Below are 21,205 nucleotides of genomic sequence, written 5' to 3'. Positions count from 1 at the left end.
CTGTGGGCAGCCCCCACAGGCTCAGTTCAGGAAGGACGGCATCCATGGGAGGGAATCCATGGGGAGCAGGGGCAGAGAGGGACCATGAAGAAGTGGCAGAAACAAAGTGTTAAGGAACAACCGCAGGCCCCATTCCCCTGCACCACTCAGAGGGAGGAAGTAGAAAAGGGTGAACAGGGGGCAAAGGTGTTTCTAGCTTGCTTCTATTTTCTCAGTGCTCTAGTCTGTTAGTAATAAGCAATAAATTACATAAGTCTCCCTATACTGAGTCTATTCTGCCTGCAACAATAACTGGTGAGTGATCTCCTTCTGCTTATCTCAACCTTTGAGCCTTTTTTCATTGTATTTGCTCCCCTGTTCTTTTGTGGAGGGGAAGCGAGAGATCAGAGTGGTGGAGTATATCTAGCCATTGGTGTGAAACCACCACAGTACATCAATTCATCTGTGACCTGTACAATGTTTTGTATCTACAGCTTGCCTAAATGCATGCACGGAACATATATTCATTAGTTTATAGTATAATACACATACCTATGGTACCACCGAGTGCCATTGCACCTGACATCTGAGCCAACAATTCAGGTGAAGGTTTAAGGCCTCCAAGAGTTGCTGCTAAGCCTCCTGCAACACCAATCATACCCAAAGCATTTCCAAGACGAGCTGTTCCTTGCGTGGACAGACCAGCCAGGGCACCAACACAGCATAAGCCTGAGCCCAGATACATCATCTTTAAAACAAGAAAAGCATGGATAAGAATATATGAAGTAGAGGCATGTAGTGCAAAGCTGATGTCAAAAGCTTTCTGATTATTACACAATACGGTTTTCTCCAGAATATGTGTAAGTCACCAGGTGAGTTGCTCTTAATTGAAGTAAAAATCAAAGGCATGACTGTGAGAAATTGTTGTAAGAGATGTGATTTTGACCATTTAAAATGTGATCTTTACTGAAACTTTTTCCCCATTTTATGAGCTTAGTTTATCTTCACCATGAATATTAAACTCAAGTCAATCCAATTTTCCTCATCAGTTCAGAAGCAAGTTTTTCTTCAGTACTACTCTACAGCTGAACTGTCCCATTCGTCATAGGAATGCTTTCAGAATTTGCTCAGTGCCCCTGAACTCCTGCTTTTGTAAAGAATAAGCAAACTTAAATGAACTGAGCTACACGTAACCTGTCTAAATAAGTAAAAAAATGCAGCGTATTACAAGCACCCAGAATAAAACCATGCTTGAATTTACTTTTTTCTTCCAAGCATAAAAGAAAATACAAATTGATTTATTTTTATTATTGAAACAAATGCAAACAAAAGCCTACCATAAAAGATTCTATAGGTACTATCTCTGCATATCCCTCTGCGCTGAAATTTCATTCCTTACAGACATCATACTTCCTTTAATTGTCATTCCAAGTTGAACTTTTAGAAACATTTAAACCAAAGACTGATTTCTACAGTCACTATAACATTTAAAGTATAACTTAGAAAAACTATCCAATAAATAACAAAGTATCTGCGGGTTCTTGAGTTTAAAAAAAAAATGAACCTTTTAACATAGATTCAGTATTTGGGGTATGACTGCAAGCTTAAAGTTAATCAACTTTAACTTGGCCTTGTGGGAATACAAATCTGATGAAAACATGGTAGCTGATTTGCTATTTACACCTCAATAGAATAAGCAGTAAAGAAGCACACCACATGGTGAATAGTGGGCTGAGTGCCACAAGGTTTGTCTTCTTACCTGTTCAATACTATAGCCACCATTGAGAGCAGCTCCATAACCTCCTACAAATACAGCACCAGGAAGCAGGTACAAGTAGTTGTACTCAGGAGGATCAGTGGGACGTTTGAACATATCCAGCATTCTCTGTGTAACTAGAAACCCACCTAGCCAAAAAAGAAAGCAACAAGTTTACAAAAATAAAGTCTGAAATTAAGCATGTGCTAAGCTACAAAAGATATTTCGCTAAACTATTATTACCACACAAAGCTAGTAACTGACACCAACAAACCTTCTGGAAAGCTAGTTAGCTGGAAGACCACAAAGCTAGAATCAGGGTGAGATGTTGCTTTCTTTTTTTAACCTTTGGAGGGAATTCATAAAAAGATGAGTTTGAAAGCCTGGAGGACTTGCTCTTACTCTATACTGCCTGCTGACTATAAAGTACAGTCTGGTTTATGATTCTGCTCTTTTCCCTTTCTATTCTAGCAAAAAAGGTGGTTTTTTTTGTTTTGTTTTTTTTTAAGTCACACGCTTTATCTTCATATCTTTTCATTATGAAGCTGGGACTTCTAAAGATCAAGCAAACAGAATTTCATTATATTCCAGTGGTATATTTTGCAAGTGGAAAAAGGAATTCAAGGCTAAATGCAATACCATCTGAAGGCATACAGGAAAATATATTGCATATAGTCATCACACAAAGAATACCGTAAACGAAAAATACACATTTAAATGCTTCCTTAAAAAAAAAGAGGTTACTCCACATGGTATACAAGCCAGAAACACTAGCTACCATGAAATTTTATTTTTTTTCCCCTTTATGGATGTTCTTAGACATTATTCCCAGAATAATATTTCTCAAGTCTATATTCACTTAAAGATCTAAAAGAAATAAAAGAATTACAAAAGTACTTTAAGTTATCCTTAAAAAAAGGCTAACATTCATACCCGCAATATTGACTGAAGAGATAAAGGCTGAAAGCACTGCTAGACTTTGAGGAGCATTTTCAGGGAGATAGTTTCCACCCATCAATACCAGCCCACCAACTGCTGTTAGTCCTGTTTAAAAAAAGAAAAAAAAAAAAATGTTACTGAACCTTAAAAGGTCCTGTATCTAAAGAAAGCTTTCCTCTAGCTGTGAAACTGATACCAGTCAAGTGAAATTTTGATCTTTTCATCAAAAAATCTTGATCTTTTTCACTAATACAAACATGTTTCGAAAGAAAACAATTAGTACACAAATGTAGTTTTAATGTACAGTACTTCAAGCACAGAGTCAGCCTTTGAACACTGGTTCAATAAAGAAACTGCTTTTAGTGGTCAAAAAAGATCAGGCTTGTAGCCTGTCACAAAGGCACAGACAGCCTCTCTTCCTCTCCTTATCTAAAATTTTTATAATGTTATCAATCTTACAGATCACTATTAGAATTTCCCTCCCCACACACCTCCAAAGAACGTATTTTGAGGAGAGGAAATAAAAAAAGAAAAGCAAGAAACATGAAAGACGAGTTATATTCAGGTCAATACTTTGGACACAAGGGAGAAAAAGTGTGTTGTATGACTGAAGAGACTGCAGCACTCCCGAGCGAAACAAACTTCAAATCAAACAGTTTAAGAACGGGAAGTTTGTTAAAAAGATAAAAAAAAAATTACACAGCACCACATTTGCCTTTCGTTTGAAAAAACACTCTTGGAAATAAGTTATCCTTGCAACTGATGAAAGTAGAGATGCTCTTTGCCATTTTAAAAGACAAATCAACAGACATTTGTCTAAAGCTCACATAAAAGGAGCTGTGCCTCCTTCAAGAAGAGAACAAGCAGCTGTATGACTGTTACTTACCTGAGATAGCATTAGTCACTGACATAAGTGGAGAGTGAAGAGCAGGAGTCACACCCCATACTGTATGGTACCCCACTATTCCAGCTAGGCCAAATGTCGTCACCATTTGCGTGAAAGCATTATTAGGAGCTACAATGCCCAGTCCTAACATGCTAGCCAAGCCTAGAAGAAAAGCAGAGGAAAATTATTTTACAACTTTTAAATGCAGGAAACTATTCAAACTTAGTGGTATTTAAGTCTCACATAATACATTAAAGATTGAAGATTGTTGATTCCGCTGCAAAGTATAGACAATTCCTAGCAAAAGTGCTTCAACAATTTAAATGTTTTACTGATATTTTAAAAAGAAAGACAAAACACATATACATACACACCGCATGAGTCAGCACTGTTTGAAATGTTAATACTTTTGCTTAGATTTCTAAAATGTTATTCTCCTCTCAAAAGCAATTACAGAGCACTGATTTTGTGCTAGGATACATCAGCCTGGTCTCTGAGCTAGTTATTAAATTCCATAAGTAAAATGAGGAGTCACTTAAAAATACTAATTAAATGAGGAGCAGTCTACACTGATTCTCCAACTCCAGAAATTGCCTACCTGCTGTGTATACAGAAGCACTAGTCATAGTTTTTCTAAAAGGTGTAATAGTAGCTGCTTTTTCCGCTTCCAGCTCTGCTACAGTCTTCTGCTTCACAGGAGCTCCTTGAGGAATGTTATTTGGTGGTGGTGCTGGGAAAATCACCTTGCCATCCTGACAAGAGATACTTACAATTATCCCTAACGTAGCAGATGCTTTAGAGTTAGAAGAGCACACTATTTTTAATCCTGTAACTCAGTAAAGTCTTAACACCCTAAAGCATCTTCCATTTTATGCATCAGAAGTTTACAAGGCTGAAGGAATAGTAGTACATCCTGACTAAATTAACCACGCTGGTTCGCACATTTATCAGACACGATTTAATGCTAGGGTCCAAGTGCACCAGGTAAAAGCACAGCACCTGGCTTGAAAGCAGGACCCAAGACAAGGAGGGGAGTTCTCTTAAATGGAAAACACTTTTTCAAAATAAAATGGGGGCTTGGAAAAAGCAAGTTCTACTACAGATCAGAACTGTAATCAGTCTGCCCAGACCTCAGAAAGGTTCCAGGCACGTGTCTCACTTTTTTTTGTGCTCCCAGATCTCTGAAGGAGTACTTACTGGACCTGAAGACGGTACAGACCTACTCAATGGTCTATAGACCTGAAGTCAACATAAGCCTCCTCCAGAGTAGATCTTTAAAAGCATTAAAACATCTTGGTAACATTATCCAACAAAACTCAACAAAAATTAGTACCTCTTGTTACCTACCTAATAAAAATGGAAGCGTTCTGCATACTATCATTGCACAAGGAAAGCCCATACTGGCCCATGCCCAAAGCTTGTATTTTATTATTTCTTAGTAGAACTTAAACTATCCTGCATATTCTAGTTCCCCTATTTTTTTTTCTGAAGTTACTCTTATATAAACAGAAACATGTATTTATGTATTAAAAAAAATAGCAGTAATAAAGGAGGAAAGGAGGAATGTTTTTATGGGCCTTTAGTAGTATTTCTAAACTGTTTTAAATAACTACTTTTTATCACATGGAAAACAACATGAAAATTTAGTATTTTTCTCTTTTTCAACAATAGACATAGGTATTTGTTTAACCATGGTAAGAAGACAGAACCAAAAAGGTTTCCCTTCAAAAAAAAGGACAGAGGAATTTTCAATTGAATACAGACACAATTGCCCACAACATCCACCAAAGCACCTCTGAAGTATGTCAGCATGCAGTTATCTTTGAATACATTTTAAGGAGACAGCAATAATAAACGTGAAAATATGTACCCACAAGTTAAAAAGGGAATATTTATTGACTTACCTTCATTACTACAGTTCCTCTAATTACATGATCCAGAGTGCCGTAATCAAACTGATCTTTTGGATCAAAGTAGAAGTTCTCTTTGTCAGGACTAATAGCCTTTAGTAGTTTGATAATGTTATTGGAATATAGAGTACTGGCCTGAGTAGCCATTCTGCTAGGCAGGTCTGTGTAGCCAATGTGTGTAACACCCTGAAAAAGATTCAAGTAAAATATAAGGACCAGTCTTTCGGTGTTCTGAAAAAGCAGCATCTCCTCCAATACATCCTTCTGGAAATATGTATCCGAACAGTTTCATTTTTCTCTGTTACCTACTCTCTAACAGGGGTTACTTACAACAGTTAGAAAATTCAACACGATCAAAGCACATTAAATGTTATTAGCAACAAGCCAATATGACCAGGTCATACTGGTACAAGAGATTAACTTCTCCAAATGCTACTGTTCTTTAAGAACCTAGCTTCTCTTAAAGCAACCAGGTAAGAGATTATCCTGCTCAGTGCTTGGCACCTTCTCAATCCTTCCTGAGGGCAATTTTCTATACCACAGATGAGTAAAAGGAGCTTCCTCAGAACTAGCTAGCTGTCCAAGAAGTATGCTCAGGTTCACACTTATGTAGAAATATAACACAATATATCCACACTGCTCACAGAACAAGTGTGAGTACACCTGGCTGTCAGGCTCTTGAGCTTTCAGAAGATGTTGGAAATTGAGGCTGGCATACACCCCTCATGCTCTAGCAGATTCATGTTAAAACACTGCTCCTGCAGCTTACAGCTAAGAACTGTGCATACTTCTAGGAGCTCCAGCTTCTTGATGTAATGCTGTAGGACACTGCTAGTAGTTCTGCACTGCTGCTCTTTTCCACAGCTCAGTTCCAGTACACTATACGCAGGGCTAATATGCCTCTGACTAAAAGCACTCCACATAAATTCTTCAAACAAGTATTTGTTTATTTCTGTTCTACATACTCTAAGTTCAGTTTTTAAACAGAGACACCAAAAGTCTTGAAAACCACAAATAAAATGTATGACTCGCAATATATGTGTACAGCCCTGTTTATATTAATAACAACCATGGTAGCAGTATGTTCTAGAGGCTTCCCTAGAGTACAGTACTACTGGCATTATGCCCTTTCATTCACAGAATCAGAGAATGGTCTGGGTTGGAAACAACCTTAAAGATAACCTAATTCCAACCCCACTGCCATCAGCAGAAACACCTCCCACCAGACCACGTTGCTCAAAGCCCCATCCAGCCTGGCCTTGAACACTTCCAGTAATGGGGCATCCACAGCTTCTGTGAGCAACCTGTTCCAGTGCCTCACCACTCTAAGTAAGAATTTCTTCCTAACATCCAGTCTAAATCTACACTTCTTTAGTTTAAAACCATCACTCCTTGTCCCATCACTCCACTCCCTGACAAAAAGTCCCCCCCCAGCTTTTCTGTAGGCCCCCTTTAGGTACTGGAAGACCACTACAAGGTCTCCCCGGAGCCTCCTCTTCTCCAAACCGAAGAACCCCAACTCCTTCAGCCTGTCTTCACAACAGAGGTGCTTGAGCTCTCTGACCATCCTCATGGCCTCTGAACTCATTCTACTAGGTTCATGTCCTTCTTGTGCTGGAGACCACAGAGCTGGACACAGGACTCCACATGTATGTTACCAAATAACAACCTGGGAAATCTGCTACTTTGAACAGATTTCAGTAACCACTAATAGATTTCTCACATGTACTAAAAATAAAACCTATGAAATGAAAACAAGCACTCAACAGAGTCAATAAAAACTGGAGCAAAACCAAAGCAGTTAGTCTGGCACAGGTCAAAATTGCATAATCTAATGCTACTTCTAGTTTGGTTAACGAGTGGTTTGGATACTCTAGGGGAGATACAGTCATGTTGGCGAGGCTGATGACATATCAAGATGACACCCTTTTGAAGCTTAGGCTGCATTGAGCTAAGCCAGAGACTGCACTAAAGTACACACTGATACAGTCTGAACCTATTTAGTTGTACCTGTGACATGGATTATAACCTCCAGTTGTGGGAGGTGATGAGCAAGTCAAAGAATCTCTTGCTACTGATGTCTCTTTAGGTAGACCAAGAAACTCAGACCACACTCAGCTCAGCAGAAACAAATCACTGAACTGGAAGTCTAAGAAATGCTTCCTTACTTACCAGCCTAACTAATACTACAAAAAGGTATTTGTTTCTTTAAAAATCTTCAAATTATTATACAAAGAGATGACTTGCAACCAAATCCAAGTCTAAAGGATTATTTTAGTCCAAACAGACAAAATGGCTACTCGTTTTCAGCATACGATTTATAAAATCCTATCTTCAAATTAAGTGTGAATGTGAATTCATTCAAACTGAGAACAATGTGCAGACCAAAATGCTTACCTTATGAACATACAATTCTCCAGGCTTTGTAGTCTCAATGTTTCCTCCTGCTTCCGCAGCTAAATCCACAACAACTGAACCTTCCTTCATCGATTCAATCATATCTTTCTTAAACAAGACAGGTGCTCTTTTACCTGTCAAGACAGGACAAAGCAAGTTAAAAAATACAGCTTTTTTTCTGCAGACAGTTTGTGGAGAAAAAAGGTCACTTTAAAGACAGATGTTTATGAGGAAAGAGGTACATACACAGAAAGCATCTAACACTTCCGTTTCAACAGCAGACACGGCGCCAAAACATGCAAACTTAATCAAGCAGTAAGAAAAACTAGCATATTTTGTGTAAAACATACCTGGAATAAGTGCTGTAGTGATGATAATATCAACGTCTTGGCACTGTTTGGCAAAGAGTTTCATTTCAGCTTCAATAAATTCTTTGGACATTTCTTTAGCATAACCACCTTGGCCCTCTCCAGCTTCCTTTATGTCTACTTCCAAAGGCTCTGCACCAAGAGACTTGAACTGTTCCAGAGCTGCAGCTCTAGAGAGAGAAAATTGAGGGGTGGGGGAAGGAAAACACTGCATTTTCAGAAGTAGCTCGATCCACCATGAATTTTATGATCTTTTTAGTAGCAGTCTTCAGACATGAAATCCAGAGCTTATCCTAGTACTAAGGAGACTAGGACTGAAGTCCTCAATTTTCTGTGTCTAGTGAAAGAAATGTTTGCGTAAGTAATTTTAGGTCCCTAATGATGAGCTTCGGATAAGGAATGTAGGCAGCATTACAGGCGGGATTCCTGTACAGTCAGTGGAGTTGCTCCAGGAAGCAGCAGAGCTGGGAACTTAGCTGTTTTGACTACATCTGCTCACCCAGTTCTGTTGCCTTGACTAGGTAAGTCTAGAGCCCTAACTTAGATGACTAAGGTAGGTGACTAATAAACACCATAGCTTGTGGCCCTGTCTTTAATCTGTGAAACGTGAAATACCAGTAAGTCTGGCTTTCACAGAGAGAATTGTTTTTAAACAGTTATTTGTACACTATTATGTTTTTAACGGTAAAACTGTAATTTACATTGCATCATATTATATCACAGTAAATAACATAATCCCAGTGAGGTGAAGATTCACAACATGCAGACGATTTACCACAAAAATTCTCACACAATGAGATTAAAATATACAGGATGCTTAAAATTGGAATTAAAATAAAATTTTGAAATGCTTTAAACAGATTTTGTTCTTTTTATGACATGCAGTTTTTCTAACAAACTAGAGTGAAAGTTTTTTTAATAATGCACATCATAAATCTGGAGCATATTCGTTTTTATTCTTTCATGTCAGATACAGCACTAGATGCTACTTCTGCATAAAAACAAACACAAGCAAGTAATTTAATGTAGATATAGTATCAATTATGGACAAATATAAGTCCACTTAACTGAAAAAAAAATTAATCACATTTGCATTCTCTGTATCAATAAGAATGCTAGTCTTTAATTTTCCCAGTCTATTACTGTAAAAACGGCCACTGGACAAAATAATACTTCTGAACATAAAAGAGATCCCCCAAGAAATCAGCACCTAAAGCAGCTTCAGATGCAGTTCCTGCTCCTTCACCTTGAGTTTCATAAACAAAATAACTTGATCTCTTTCTTTCCTTCAGCAGGCTGAAAGAAGTTTGCCTCAAAAAAGTTCCTGGAGAGGTTCCCTCTGGGATCAGGAGAGTAGAGGGGAATGACAGTATGCAGCTATGAACCTGGATCAAAGCAAGCTATAAATGAGAGCAAAGAGAGTCTTTCTTTACTCTTCTTCCCTGCAACCCAAAAAAACAGACAGATGCAATTCTGGACAAAGGCCCCACCTTTATCATTTTCATAAAGTGATTTTTTATATGCATATAATTATGAATGATTTAGTAAGATCTTTGTAAAGTTTCAATGTTTTGGGGAATAAAAAATGAAGATATTAGGCAGGAAAAAAAGGTAAGAAGGTAATTGTGATTCAGTGCAGAAAGTGTTTTCACAGGACTACTGCTGCGAACAACCTTAGCCGAAAACCATTTCAGATTGCTATTTCTTTTTTCACACACCCACCTTGTATCAAATCCACGAACCACTGCACCCATCGATTTCGCTGCTCCTGCAGAAGCCAGGCCAGCAACTCCTCCTCCAATGATCAAGACCTAGAACAACACCATTATCCTGCTTTGAGCATAAGCTAAAAGTAGAGCTGATTAGATAAACAGCAATGTTGTACCACTTTCACAATAGCAGATAAACCTCATCATAAACAGTCATTTAAGTGAGTTAACATAGGACACAGAACCCAGAATGACTGAAATTGCCCTATAAAAGTAATAGTTTAAAAGCTCTCAACTTCATTTATCTAAGAGCCAACTCATCTGCAGCTAATAGTTTATGGAAGCAGATATGGGTTTTCCCCTTAATTTCTCTTTTTTTTTTTTTAATCTTTACTTTCATTTCTCTTCATCCTAATCTAACTGCATGCAATTCCTTTAAGCGAAGCAACCCCTTCAAGCACAGCCTTCAACACATCAGAAATTCCAGCATCTCTGACTTTTCCTAACTGCTTCCTTGCCTTCCTCCTTTCCCCCAGAAAAAAGTATATATATATAAAATAAATAAATAAATAAATAAAAGCATCCATGTATATCTAGTCTGAAGTTTAAAGCTAAGCAAACTTAAAACTCCATTTACTTTATTCTTCCCCCCAGAAAACACTACGGGTAGTCAACAAAAATCCATATAGGAATATTAATGCATATTTCTGCAGTCTACAGAACTAGCCCCAAAGAAGGGAAAAAAGCCTTGAACACAGTTTTCAGCAGTGGTTAACTGTGATCAGGAACTCACATATTCCCCTGGCACAGTTATCTGTTTAATTGCACTTACCTTGGCCGGAGGAACTTTACCAGCAGCTGTGATCTGACCCGTGAAAAACCGACCAAAGTGATTTGCTGCCAGTACAACAGCCTTGTAGCTGTCAAGCAAGGAAGAAAACAGTCAGTATTTTCCCTGGCTCAGCACAATGCCACTCATGACAGCCATCAAAAAGATGCACATTTGACTAGAGCATACATGGGATGAAACAGGTTTACTGTTTTACACTTGGGCCCAAGTTTAACAGTCTTTCCATCTTTGCTCATGTTTATTAATAATATATAATAAATAAAACACATAATAATAAAAAAAATATTTAAAAAAAAGGAAAAAAAAGAAAAAAATGATGCAATGCATTTTCAGAGAGGACTTTTGGACTGCAGAATACTGGATGTCCGCAACTATTCACTATCTCAAATAAAATTTTCAATGAATAATAATGAATAATACATAACTTGCCAAAAGCTAACTGTTTTTCTGTGATGCTACTTTCAAAGGCTACAACCCAAGGTTCATTAGGGAAGGAACCATGTACACGCATTTGCAAAACCCAGAGTAATTTTGTAGAGAGCTCACTTAAACAAGCACACATTCAGGAAAAAAAAAAAAAAAGGACAGCTAACTCTTCAGATTTATATGGCTTAGGGCAAGGTGCTCAACTTTATTTCTTTTGCCCATCTGCTTTCATGGCCTTCCTGGAATGGGTGACTGGACACCAAGTTAACATCACAGCAGCTGTCTGAAAATGCAGGTTACTTTTTATTAATAAGAAACATAATTGCATAGTAAGTTTCATACCCAGCAATGTTGGCCATGGAGCTAAGTGCATCATATCCCTGAGCAATGGTGACCCGTGGAACCTGATCCATAGCCAGGACAGTAGTTTTTTTTTCTGCAAGTTTTTTCAGGAGGTCTGGATTTTGTGCTGGGTAGATAAAACTAATCAGGGTAGCCGATGTCTTGAAAAGGTCTGCTTCATGTACACCTAGAGCCGGGTTATGTATAGGAGCCCTCACCTGAAGAAAGAAAAAAGAAAGAAGTTTCCAAATTAATCAGTGGAAATAAGTCAGTGTACACTCCACTTCCTTTCTACGGCTTGTAGTCTGTTCGTTTCCACCCACAAAATACACAAGGAAGGAAGCATATCAAAGGCTGTTTGCACAACTCAACTGAGTAACTGCATTTATTAGATGCGTTCCATGTATTAGAATTAGCTCCATGTAGGTGGCTGACAGAGCAGTAACAGTCACACTTTCAGGAATATCTCACAGCTTCTAACCAGCAGTTACTGGCTTTCATGACAGATGGCTTTCATGACAGACAGCCGTCTCAAAAACAGCCATCTGCAAACAAAATGAGTACTGAACATAGGTGCAAGTTAAATTCAACAGGTTATCTAACTCTACAGGAATCACCAACCAATTTTGCAATGCACTACCACAAACAGGGCATTACAAGCATGAACCCCAGCAAATACCCATCTTGATCTATATTTAATTTTTCAATTTATTTTTTTTTTTTATAAACAAACCAACTAAAAATGGTTGTTCACAAACTAACTCACAGAAACTTGTATTCAACCCTAACAGAATAACTTGAGGGAAAAAAAAAAAAAACACATTTAAAGGAAGCCTCAACATCAAGAAGGCGGCACGTTTTTTTCCCTTCAGGGCACAGCATAACCTAATAGATATCAAGCAACTTCACTTTTAGCAGTCTTGCCTGATCAACTCCAATTACTCTAATTACAAGTACTTTTGAAACACACTGTTGCTGCACAATTTTTGGATGTCTGATTGAGAAAACTTAGAAACCTGCACCTTCCAAATTCCAAGCAACATTCCCTGAAGAATAACTTGGAGTTATGTGTTGCTAATCTTAGATTAGACGTTTCTTATGGATCTTGTCTGATTAGTGTCCTGAACTAGTCTACCTTTCTCTCGAAAACAAATCCTCCAAGGTACTTAAAAATTTGACAAGACATTATCCTCAAATTTTTCAATGCTGTTGTTTACTAGTTAAGTACTATAGCTGCACACATGAGCTATAAATAAAAAGACTAAATTAAAGCAGAACTTAGAATGAAACAACAAAAAAAAAAAAAGAAGGAACTTATTACTGAACTTCCAGTTGACTACTGGAAAAAATTGACCTATGTGGTCAAATAGAATACAAATAGAATGTAAGACAAATATATAAATAAAGCAATTACTTTGACAACCAAATCAGAAGCCAGGACTTCCTTGGTCCCCTGGATCTTTGCTCCAACTTCTCTGTAATTGTCATCAGAAAATTTGGAGGCTTCTCCAGCACCAGATTCCACCACAACATTGAAGCCTTGCTTAATCAAGGCTTGAACTCCAGCCGGTGATAGAGCCACTCTCTTCTCATTCTCAAATATCTCCTTGGGGACACCTACAGTCAGCTGTTTATAAGGAATTCCTGTAGGAGGCGGTAAGATAAGATAGCATTAGTTGCACTAAAGATTATTGAATTTATATTAACGATGCTCCCCAGTGTTGTACAGAGTCATGCACATGTCACATTTAATAATTCTCTTCAGGGAAATGGAAGAATTACTGTTTCTAGCAGTGCAGTTTACATTTCTTCAAATTATGCCACCTTTCTACATGCCCGTTCTCTCAGGTGTCAGCAGAGAAGCACAATCATCCACACAAGCACTAACAAGGGTTTACTGCAGTTCATACACATCTGATTTCATACAACTCTGGTTGTATAAATCAGAACAACAAATATACAATATAAGGTATTCTGGTGATAACACATTCAATCTGGTATAAGATGAATTTAAATTCCTCTCTAGTCACTTTAACTTTACTATGAAGAAATACAGATATGAGTTTTAGTAGCAGAACTATGTTTTAAATAAACATCAGTTCTAAATGTCTATCAAAACCATATTACAGTTGTCTTAGGTCACTGCTAATGAATGTATGAAACATACCACAAAAGCAGATTGAAAGGCACAATTACATTAATGTACATCTCTAAAGGTTGCTAGAGAAAATGAAAAAATTAAGAGTTTTTTGAAATAGTGTAAGAATAATGGAATACCAGACTACTGGTTTGTTTATTTATACTTTTTAATTTTATCTCCTTGCCTGAAGTTCTTCCAAGTTCTATTAAATAACACCAGGAAACCACAGAAGCTTCAATTTGCCAGTTTTAGCTTTGAATCGCAGAATGGTTTGGGTTAGAAGGGACCTTAAAGATAACCCAGTTCCAACATCCCACACCTCCCACCAGAACAGGCTGCCCAAAGCCCCATCCAGCCTGGCCTTGAGCACCTCCAGGGATGGGGCATCCACAGCTTCTCCGGGCAGCCTGTGCCAGGGCCTCACCACACTCTGAGTAAAGAACTTTTTCCCAACACCTAATCTAAATCTATTCCCCGTTGTCCCATCACTCCACTCCCTGACAGAGCCCCTCCCCAGCTTTCCTGTAGCCCCCTTTAGGTACTGGAACACCTCTGTAGGGACTCCCCAGAGCCTTCTCTTCTCCAGACTGAACAACCCCAGCTCCCTCAGCCTGTCTACACAGTAGAGGTGCTCCAGCCGTCTGGTCATCCTCATGGCTCTCTTCTGGACCTGCTCTTACAGCCCCACACCCCTCTTGTGCTGGGGGCCCCAGCCCAGGACGCAGCACTCCAGGTGGGGCCTCACAAGGGCAGAGGCAGAGGGGCACAATCCTCTCCCTCCACCTGCCGGCCACGCTGCTTTTGGTGCAGCCCAGGACTCGGTTGGCTTTCTGAGCTACAAGAGCACATGGGCTCACACTGAGCTTCTCATCAGCCAACATCCCCAAGTCCATCAGGGCTTCTCTCAAACTTAACGTTTCAAGTTACAAACATCTAACTTTGTTCTTTGTAGTCCTCCAGTCTGGTAGTTAAACTCTGATCCAGCCAAGTGTTTAAATACATTTATGAATACAGTCTCAGGCAGAATAATCACATATCACACTGCCACGTTGCCCCAGTTACACTAGACAGCATGCACACAGGCCCAGTTCTGCAACATCTTTCACTCATGTGTATGCAGAATTTAAATCTGGATTCTGACATTTACATGAAAGGCCTACACTGCATACATGTTCTTGAAAAATAGCGTGAGCCTCTTAAGCAGTCACTCATATTAAAGGTCAAGCAAACAAACAACAATAAAAAAGCAAAGAAAAAAAAGAGTGATAGGCTTATTTTAAATTGCAAGTCTGCTTTTTAATTGGCCACCAATACTCTGCATTTTGCTATAAAAACTGTGCAAGACTAGGAATGTGTTGCACATTTTTGGACGGCCTCCTTTTCACTTTTTGTTTGACTGCAATAGAAACAAGTAAAACAAAAATAAAGTCGTATCATACCATGAGACCTTTACGGAAATTAATTATTTTGATATTTTTAAAATCTAAGCCTATCTATGAAATAAAACTGGGACTGAACTGTGCATAAAGCTGAACATCTGAAAATTTTAGATTAACAACTCTCAAGATACTTTCAATTTGATTGAAAATACAATAGAAAGAGTTGCTAAGAGCTGGTACTTAAATATTTACCTGTACTTGTCATCCATTAGAAAAAAAATAAATTACTACCAATAAGAAGGCAGCATGAAAGATAATGAAAGAACTACTTATTATTATTACTTTTTATTTTAGCTTTCTCTTTAAATTTCTCTAATAAAACTGTAAGACAAGTGTTTTGTTATTTATTATGTTGGAGAATGTTTAAAAATTTTTAAGGCAAAAATCAATTTAAAAAAAAAAATGCTATAAAGGAAAAGTAATACGAAGTACGAGAATGCTCACCTAGAACAACAGACTCACAAAGACAACATTGCCTGGCAAAGATTTGCTTCATCAGCACACACATCTAAACAGCACTGTGCAACTAAGGGCATCCTAATCACAGCATCACTAGATATTTGAAAACTATGGTAACTTTCTGTCAGTCATGCAGATTACATTATCATTTGAAGGGAACTTTCCCCTTATTTCTTCTCAGTACTGCACAATGAAGCCCCGTTTATGACTTTCACGAAATCAACTCAATGCAAATGAACTCTGTTGTCTTTTAAAAGCAGAAATGAAACCAAAATGACTGAGATTTGTTAGAGTGAGAGATGAGCCATAATTTCAAGAAAGAAGTATCTCCAGGACTAGAGGCAAAAAGCTTTTCAAGAAGCACTGAGAAAATAAAAACTAGGGTGCTACACATTTGCATTCTCCTTTTGGAAGTTTTTTGCAGTGGACAAATACAGAGAGAGAAAGAAATGAACTAGAGCACATACAGGAAATAAAAGGATGGCTGAAAATTTAAAAGTGCACAGCACTCGATGAAAGCTTACTTCCCAGTATATAGTTCTATCCACGAAGGCCCAATTTTTATTTTTATTTTTTTATGAAAAATGACACTTTGACTTATTTTTGTTCACTTGCTTTTGTGTGGAGTGCCAAAGCAGAAGAGCTAACAGCTACAAAGGACAGGACATGAATACGTACTGTGTGCCAAATGTGTTTTCTCATTTCCTTCTTTCACATTATTGTGTTGCATGCAATAAAAATGTGAAGTTTTTTTGTTGTTGTTGTTTTGTTTTTTTGTTTTTTTGTTTTTTTTTTTTAATATAGAAAGCATTTGTACCTCCTCTACTACGCAGAATGATTGGAGACCAACACTGAGGACTATGTCCTCTTCCAGTGCTTTGGGAAATCAAGAAGGACATTCAACAACTCTCATTGATCTATCCCCTTTTCTCCTCTGTCCCACTGCCAAATGTCTAGCAACCAGAACTCAAGTGAAAAGTGAAGCAAACAGGTGTCAGTTTGCCAGCCTTTACCCAGACCAGTTAAAAGACGCTTTTTAAGGACACTACCCTGAGCTATCATATCACTGAACACAAAAATGGAGCAGATGTCTACAATTTCAAAGCAAAGATCTATAATTGAAACTTCAAGAGAGGGTATGACAAGAACTAGGTTTGAAGGAAGCTAAACCATTAACACAGATTTGGTTCGTTGAATCCAGCAGTTTCAGTTATAAAACCGGGACCCTGATTTAGTTTTTAACTTGAGAAAGCACATCTGCTAACTTGTCTTGGGTTTAAAATTGAATGAGTGAAGCTTCCAAGTTGCATTTTTAGGCCCCCACATTGGATAATCTCTTTACGAAGTGCCTTGACTATGTCTTAGTAACTTACTGCTTTATGACATCAAGAACATTTCTCAAAAACAGACCTCAAACACAGACCAATTTACACATACCTTGACCACTTTGAGTCACATGAAGACTTCAAATGTGCTGTTCATCCAGTAAGAGATACCCAGTACTTTTCTGATATAAAGAATCAACACAAAAAGGATTTTGCCACTATCAAACGTAGAATCATTAAATTTCACAGGCCTTAGAATATTAGCATTAAACATATGTAAATTAGAATTTAGAAAAAATGAGAATACTGACATTTTAAGTAAGACACTCATTATTATGCTTTCTCACCCCCCTTAAAACAATCTCCACAGTGTAAGAAGAAAAGTGGAAAGCACAGTCTTGAACTTTGGGTAAACACAATACATGCAGGTAATCTAGATCTCCAAGCTTCAGAAATCAAACAATTAAGAAGTATTATAAAAGCAATCTTTTCCACTTAGCTTCCATTCACAAACTGGGTATTTAAAGAAGATCCTAAATTAAAGCTATCAAGAAAACCCAGAATATTTTATGCAGAAAACATGAGAAAAATACTTTCTTTTTTTTTTTTAATCTCCTTAACCTGATTTCATGAAGTACCTTGTAGCAAAGTAGGATATCACCAACTGACTCAGACAAAACAGAAGGGAGAAATAAGCTACATTTTCTAGAACAGGAAAACAGGATATGAAACCTGCCTAACTGCTAAATTACTCTAACAATAGCTTTAAACAAACCATCTCACCTGTTCTGAAGATGAGGACAAATTCAGCAGAACAGCAATATGATGTAGGCAAAAAAAAAAAAGAACGATAAAGAAGATTAAACAAACACCTGAGCCCTGCCCTTACATGAGAAGAGAGAAGAGGTACACAGTTTATGAATAACATACAGATTAGCTTTAAAATGAATTGTCAATGAACTGTTATAGGTTTAAAGTCCTGCAAGATTTAGAAAAAAATATGAAAGAAGCATCTAAATAGAAAGGACATTACAAATCCCAAGGTAGAAGGGGTTGAAAGTCACGTATCTGTGGACAAGCCCATCTGGATGCATAATAAGAAACTTCAGTTGGTCACTCTGTAAGCACCTATTAGCATGGTCTAGGAAAGCTTTGCATCTTTTTTCTGAAGAACCTGATATTGGCAACTGGTTGACAGATTATTGGAATACTTGTTTATTCCTATATGAAAACACCTATGATTTTAAGAAAGGAAAAAAACAGCAGCAACATAAGCAGCTGTAAGAAACGTATCCATCCTCCAAGTTTACTTCTCAACTGGCTCCAAATCTCTTCACTGTGCAGGGAACTGTTATTCCTGTACTTACAACATCCTGGACTAAATGAAAGCTTATGTGAGATCATGGAAGTAATAACTACAGGCTTAAGAAGAAACACAGCACCGCTAGTCTTTTTGAAAAACTTGTTTTTCGTAATCTTACAGTGATTTCACCAAGCATCACTTTAAGCAATTTCCTAAAACAAAGAATAAAATGTAGTTATTTTATACACTGTTGAATTTTGATTCAAAAACACTTAAGTATACAAAGGCAGCACTACTGTTACTGATTTGTCACTCAATTACTGCTTTATCCTTGATTTGTCCTCTGCTGAATGACAAATCTCATGTTACCAAAATGAACCATAAGGACAGCTTAATTATCAACCAGAAGACTTATGAAACTTAATAGTTGTTTAATACTGAGAATTATATCGCATGAATATAAATACTACTCTCCCTTAAACAAAGACTTCCACGAGAGAAAGGACAGCACTGAATGCTTACACATATTACACTAACAAGATTTATCCCTTCCTGTAGAAAAGTTTGTGAAAATCAATTCATAAAAACGAGTAAAAAATATATATATATATACACATACAGACGTAGTGATTTTGAAAAAAAAAAAAACACAGAAGAGATCCTTCAGTTTCATGACCAAATTTGCAGTCAAAGCCAAACACAAGAAGCGATTACAAATCCAAACAACAAGAGCACTTACCTGGGATATTTGAGAAAGAACTTTGAACCAAGTTCCCTACATCCCAGGTTAACATGCTCAACTAAAGGATAATTTGCAATATCAAAACAGACAACTATTTCTTTCTCTCAGATAATAAACATGGGGAAAAAAAAAAAAGAAAAAAAAATCACGGGATATCAAAACAATGCCCTGATCAGTTTTCACAGAACCTAGCTCCCTGGACTGTCAGTCAAATAAATTCAAAAAAGAAGATTCTGAAATTCAAAGAAATTTCTCCATGCAACTTTGGCAAAAAGTCACATGACAGATTATCAGAAGTTGTCAGTATAAACAAACAATGCTCTTCTCCCATCACATTTCTTCAGAATCCCTGAACACCGTGTCATTGACTTGTAAGGACCCCAAAACGGACCAGCCACTTATGCAGTTCGGCAGAAATTGTATATGATAAAGGTGTTTCTAAGTTATATGTTATGTGCTGTGTTTTTTCAGACATTTCAGTTCACAAACACTGCTGCTTTTCTAGACCTTGAGAAGATCTACTAACATGGCATCTACTGTGCATCACATGTACTTTTTTTTTTTTTTTTTTTACACAGGATAACTACAACCAGATACAGTCATGCTTTCAGATACTCTCTTTGTGAGGGAAGTATTTTCCACTGCATGCACACAAAGCAAAATTCAGGGGGAAGTCAGGCTTTTAGCTAAGAAAAGATTTAAGTACTACCCTCAAGCAAAATAAGCGTCAGCAGGAGTTCTGACCACGTACCTGTAAAGAATATTTGGATCCATGTTATTCATAACAAAGACAAATACCTTCTGCATAAGCTCTGTAAACTAGCATAAAATTGGTGGCTTATTTTGAAAGCTTATTATAGCTTATTATGAAGTTTTGAAGTTTATTATATTGTAGTTTATTATGAAGTTTTGTCAAATTCAGATGACTAAAGTAAGGTAAGGTGCTCTTTTTAAGATTGTAAAATAGACCGTATAAGACTGTCCTAGCCCATTCAAACGAAAAAAAGAAAAAATCAAGCTATCTTTCCCTGTTAAAATCAGAGATTTTTTACAACAGTTTAATCAGTTTACCTGGCTTTGGAGTTGCCTGAGACCAGAGCGCCTGGTGGGTTCTAAACATCCGCAAGCATGGCACTTTTGCTGAATGCACCTTAGGTGGTAAGACATTGCCGAAAACAGGAGTGGAGCACCCACTAACAGCAAAGCGCAGGAGGCTCGTCATTTCGCCCAGACCTCCCGGCAGACTCCTTGCCACGTATGGAATCCCTGCTGCGCGTGTGGAAACAGAGCAACACCAGTTACTGATGATAACAGGCAGCAGGTATGTAAACTGGGCAGCCTGAGCCCCTGCGGCTGCCACCAGCCAGGCGCGGGTGCTTTTTCCATATCTCCTCGCCGCAGCCAAAGGACAAAGCCCGTTGTTTGTCAGAGCGGGGCGGCCGGGCACAGCTAGGAAATTAAACAAAGAGGAGGGCACCCAGGGCTCCCCAGGAGCAGCCCCAGCACCCCGCAGCTCCCCGGGGGGCGACCCAGGGCCCTGACAGGGCTCCCGCAGGGGGTCGGTGAGGGCGCCCCGGGGCCAGCGGGGGAAGAGGGCTCCTCGCCCGCCTGTGCGGGGGGAAGGAGGCAGCAGGGCAAAGCGACGAGGCACGGCCCGGGGCTGGCAAGGCACCGTCCCCGCTATTTATAGCCCGCCGCCCCGCTGACCTTGGGCAGGCCGCTCGCCCCCCGCCGCCACCACAGCGCCCGGCGGCCATGGCGCCCGGCCGAGCCGCGCCGCCTTCCCCTTCCCCTTCCTTCCCCTTCCTCTCCCCGAGCCCCTCAGCCAGGACCGGCCGCCGCCGCCGTCCTCCCTTCCTCCCCTTCCCTCCCCGTCCTGTCCTTTCTTTCCTTTCCCTTCCTTTCCCTCCCCGGCAGCCGCTCCGCCACCGCCCCCCCCCCCCCCTCACCACAACGCGGCTCCCCACGGCGCGGGGCCGGCTCCCCGCTCTGCGCCCCGAGCCCCCCTTATCCCCGCTGCGGCTCCGTCCCGGCCCCGGCCCCGCCGCACCCACCGGCTGTGCCGCCGGCGCCGGCCCCGCCGCGGCACTGACCGACCTTGGGGCGAGGCGAGGCGGCGGGGCCGGGACGGGGGCGGAGCGGGGAGGGGGCGGGAGGGGGACGGGGAAGGCGGGGGGGGGGGGGGGTCCCGGCCGCCGCCGCCATGGCGGAAGGGGCGGCCCCCTGTGAGGGGAG

The 21,205-nt window shown here is 39.3% G+C and overlaps 1 protein-coding gene across 5 annotated transcripts in view; it reads right to left on the bottom strand.

The window, feature by feature from the left end:
• Positions 1 to 21,190, bottom strand: part of NNT (nicotinamide nucleotide transhydrogenase) — a 42,641-nt gene extending 21,451 nt beyond the window's left edge. Inside the window, exons 1-14 of one of the 5 annotated variants that reach the window (XM_038171099.2) lie at positions 21,025 to 21,190; positions 20,042 to 20,239; positions 12,977 to 13,206; positions 11,563 to 11,780; positions 10,777 to 10,864; positions 9,958 to 10,046; positions 8,218 to 8,405; positions 7,868 to 8,001; positions 5,465 to 5,656; positions 4,159 to 4,312; positions 3,561 to 3,722; positions 2,669 to 2,779; positions 1,739 to 1,884; positions 532 to 727 (exon numbers count right to left, since the gene is read on the bottom strand). In XM_038171099.2, the coding sequence (XP_038027027.2) occupies positions 532 to 727; positions 1,739 to 1,884; positions 2,669 to 2,779; positions 3,561 to 3,722; positions 4,159 to 4,312; positions 5,465 to 5,656; positions 7,868 to 8,001; positions 8,218 to 8,405; positions 9,958 to 10,046; positions 10,777 to 10,864; positions 11,563 to 11,780; positions 12,977 to 13,206; positions 20,042 to 20,239; positions 21,025 to 21,175 (2,257 nt within the window). In that variant the 5' untranslated portion in view covers positions 21,176 to 21,190. Of the gene's footprint in view, positions 1 to 531; positions 728 to 1,738; positions 1,885 to 2,668; positions 2,780 to 3,560; positions 3,723 to 4,158; positions 4,313 to 5,464; positions 5,657 to 7,867; positions 8,002 to 8,217; positions 8,406 to 9,957; positions 10,047 to 10,776; positions 10,865 to 11,562; positions 11,781 to 12,976; positions 13,207 to 20,041; positions 20,240 to 20,919 lie in introns of all 5 variants that reach the window. The other 4 variants (XM_038171100.2, XM_038171098.2, XM_038171097.2 and 1 more) reach the window with 4 other exon arrangements.
• Positions 21,191 to 21,205: the final 15 nt, after the last annotated feature.

Source organism: Anas platyrhynchos, chromosome Z, assembly GCF_047663525.1.
Source record: "Anas platyrhynchos isolate ZD024472 breed Pekin duck chromosome Z, IASCAAS_PekinDuck_T2T, whole genome shotgun sequence".
Taxonomy (NCBI): Eukaryota; Metazoa; Chordata; class Aves; order Anseriformes; family Anatidae; genus Anas; species Anas platyrhynchos.
The sequence above is the reverse complement of the archived record's forward strand: the minus strand, read 5'-3'. Positions and strand labels throughout refer to the sequence as shown.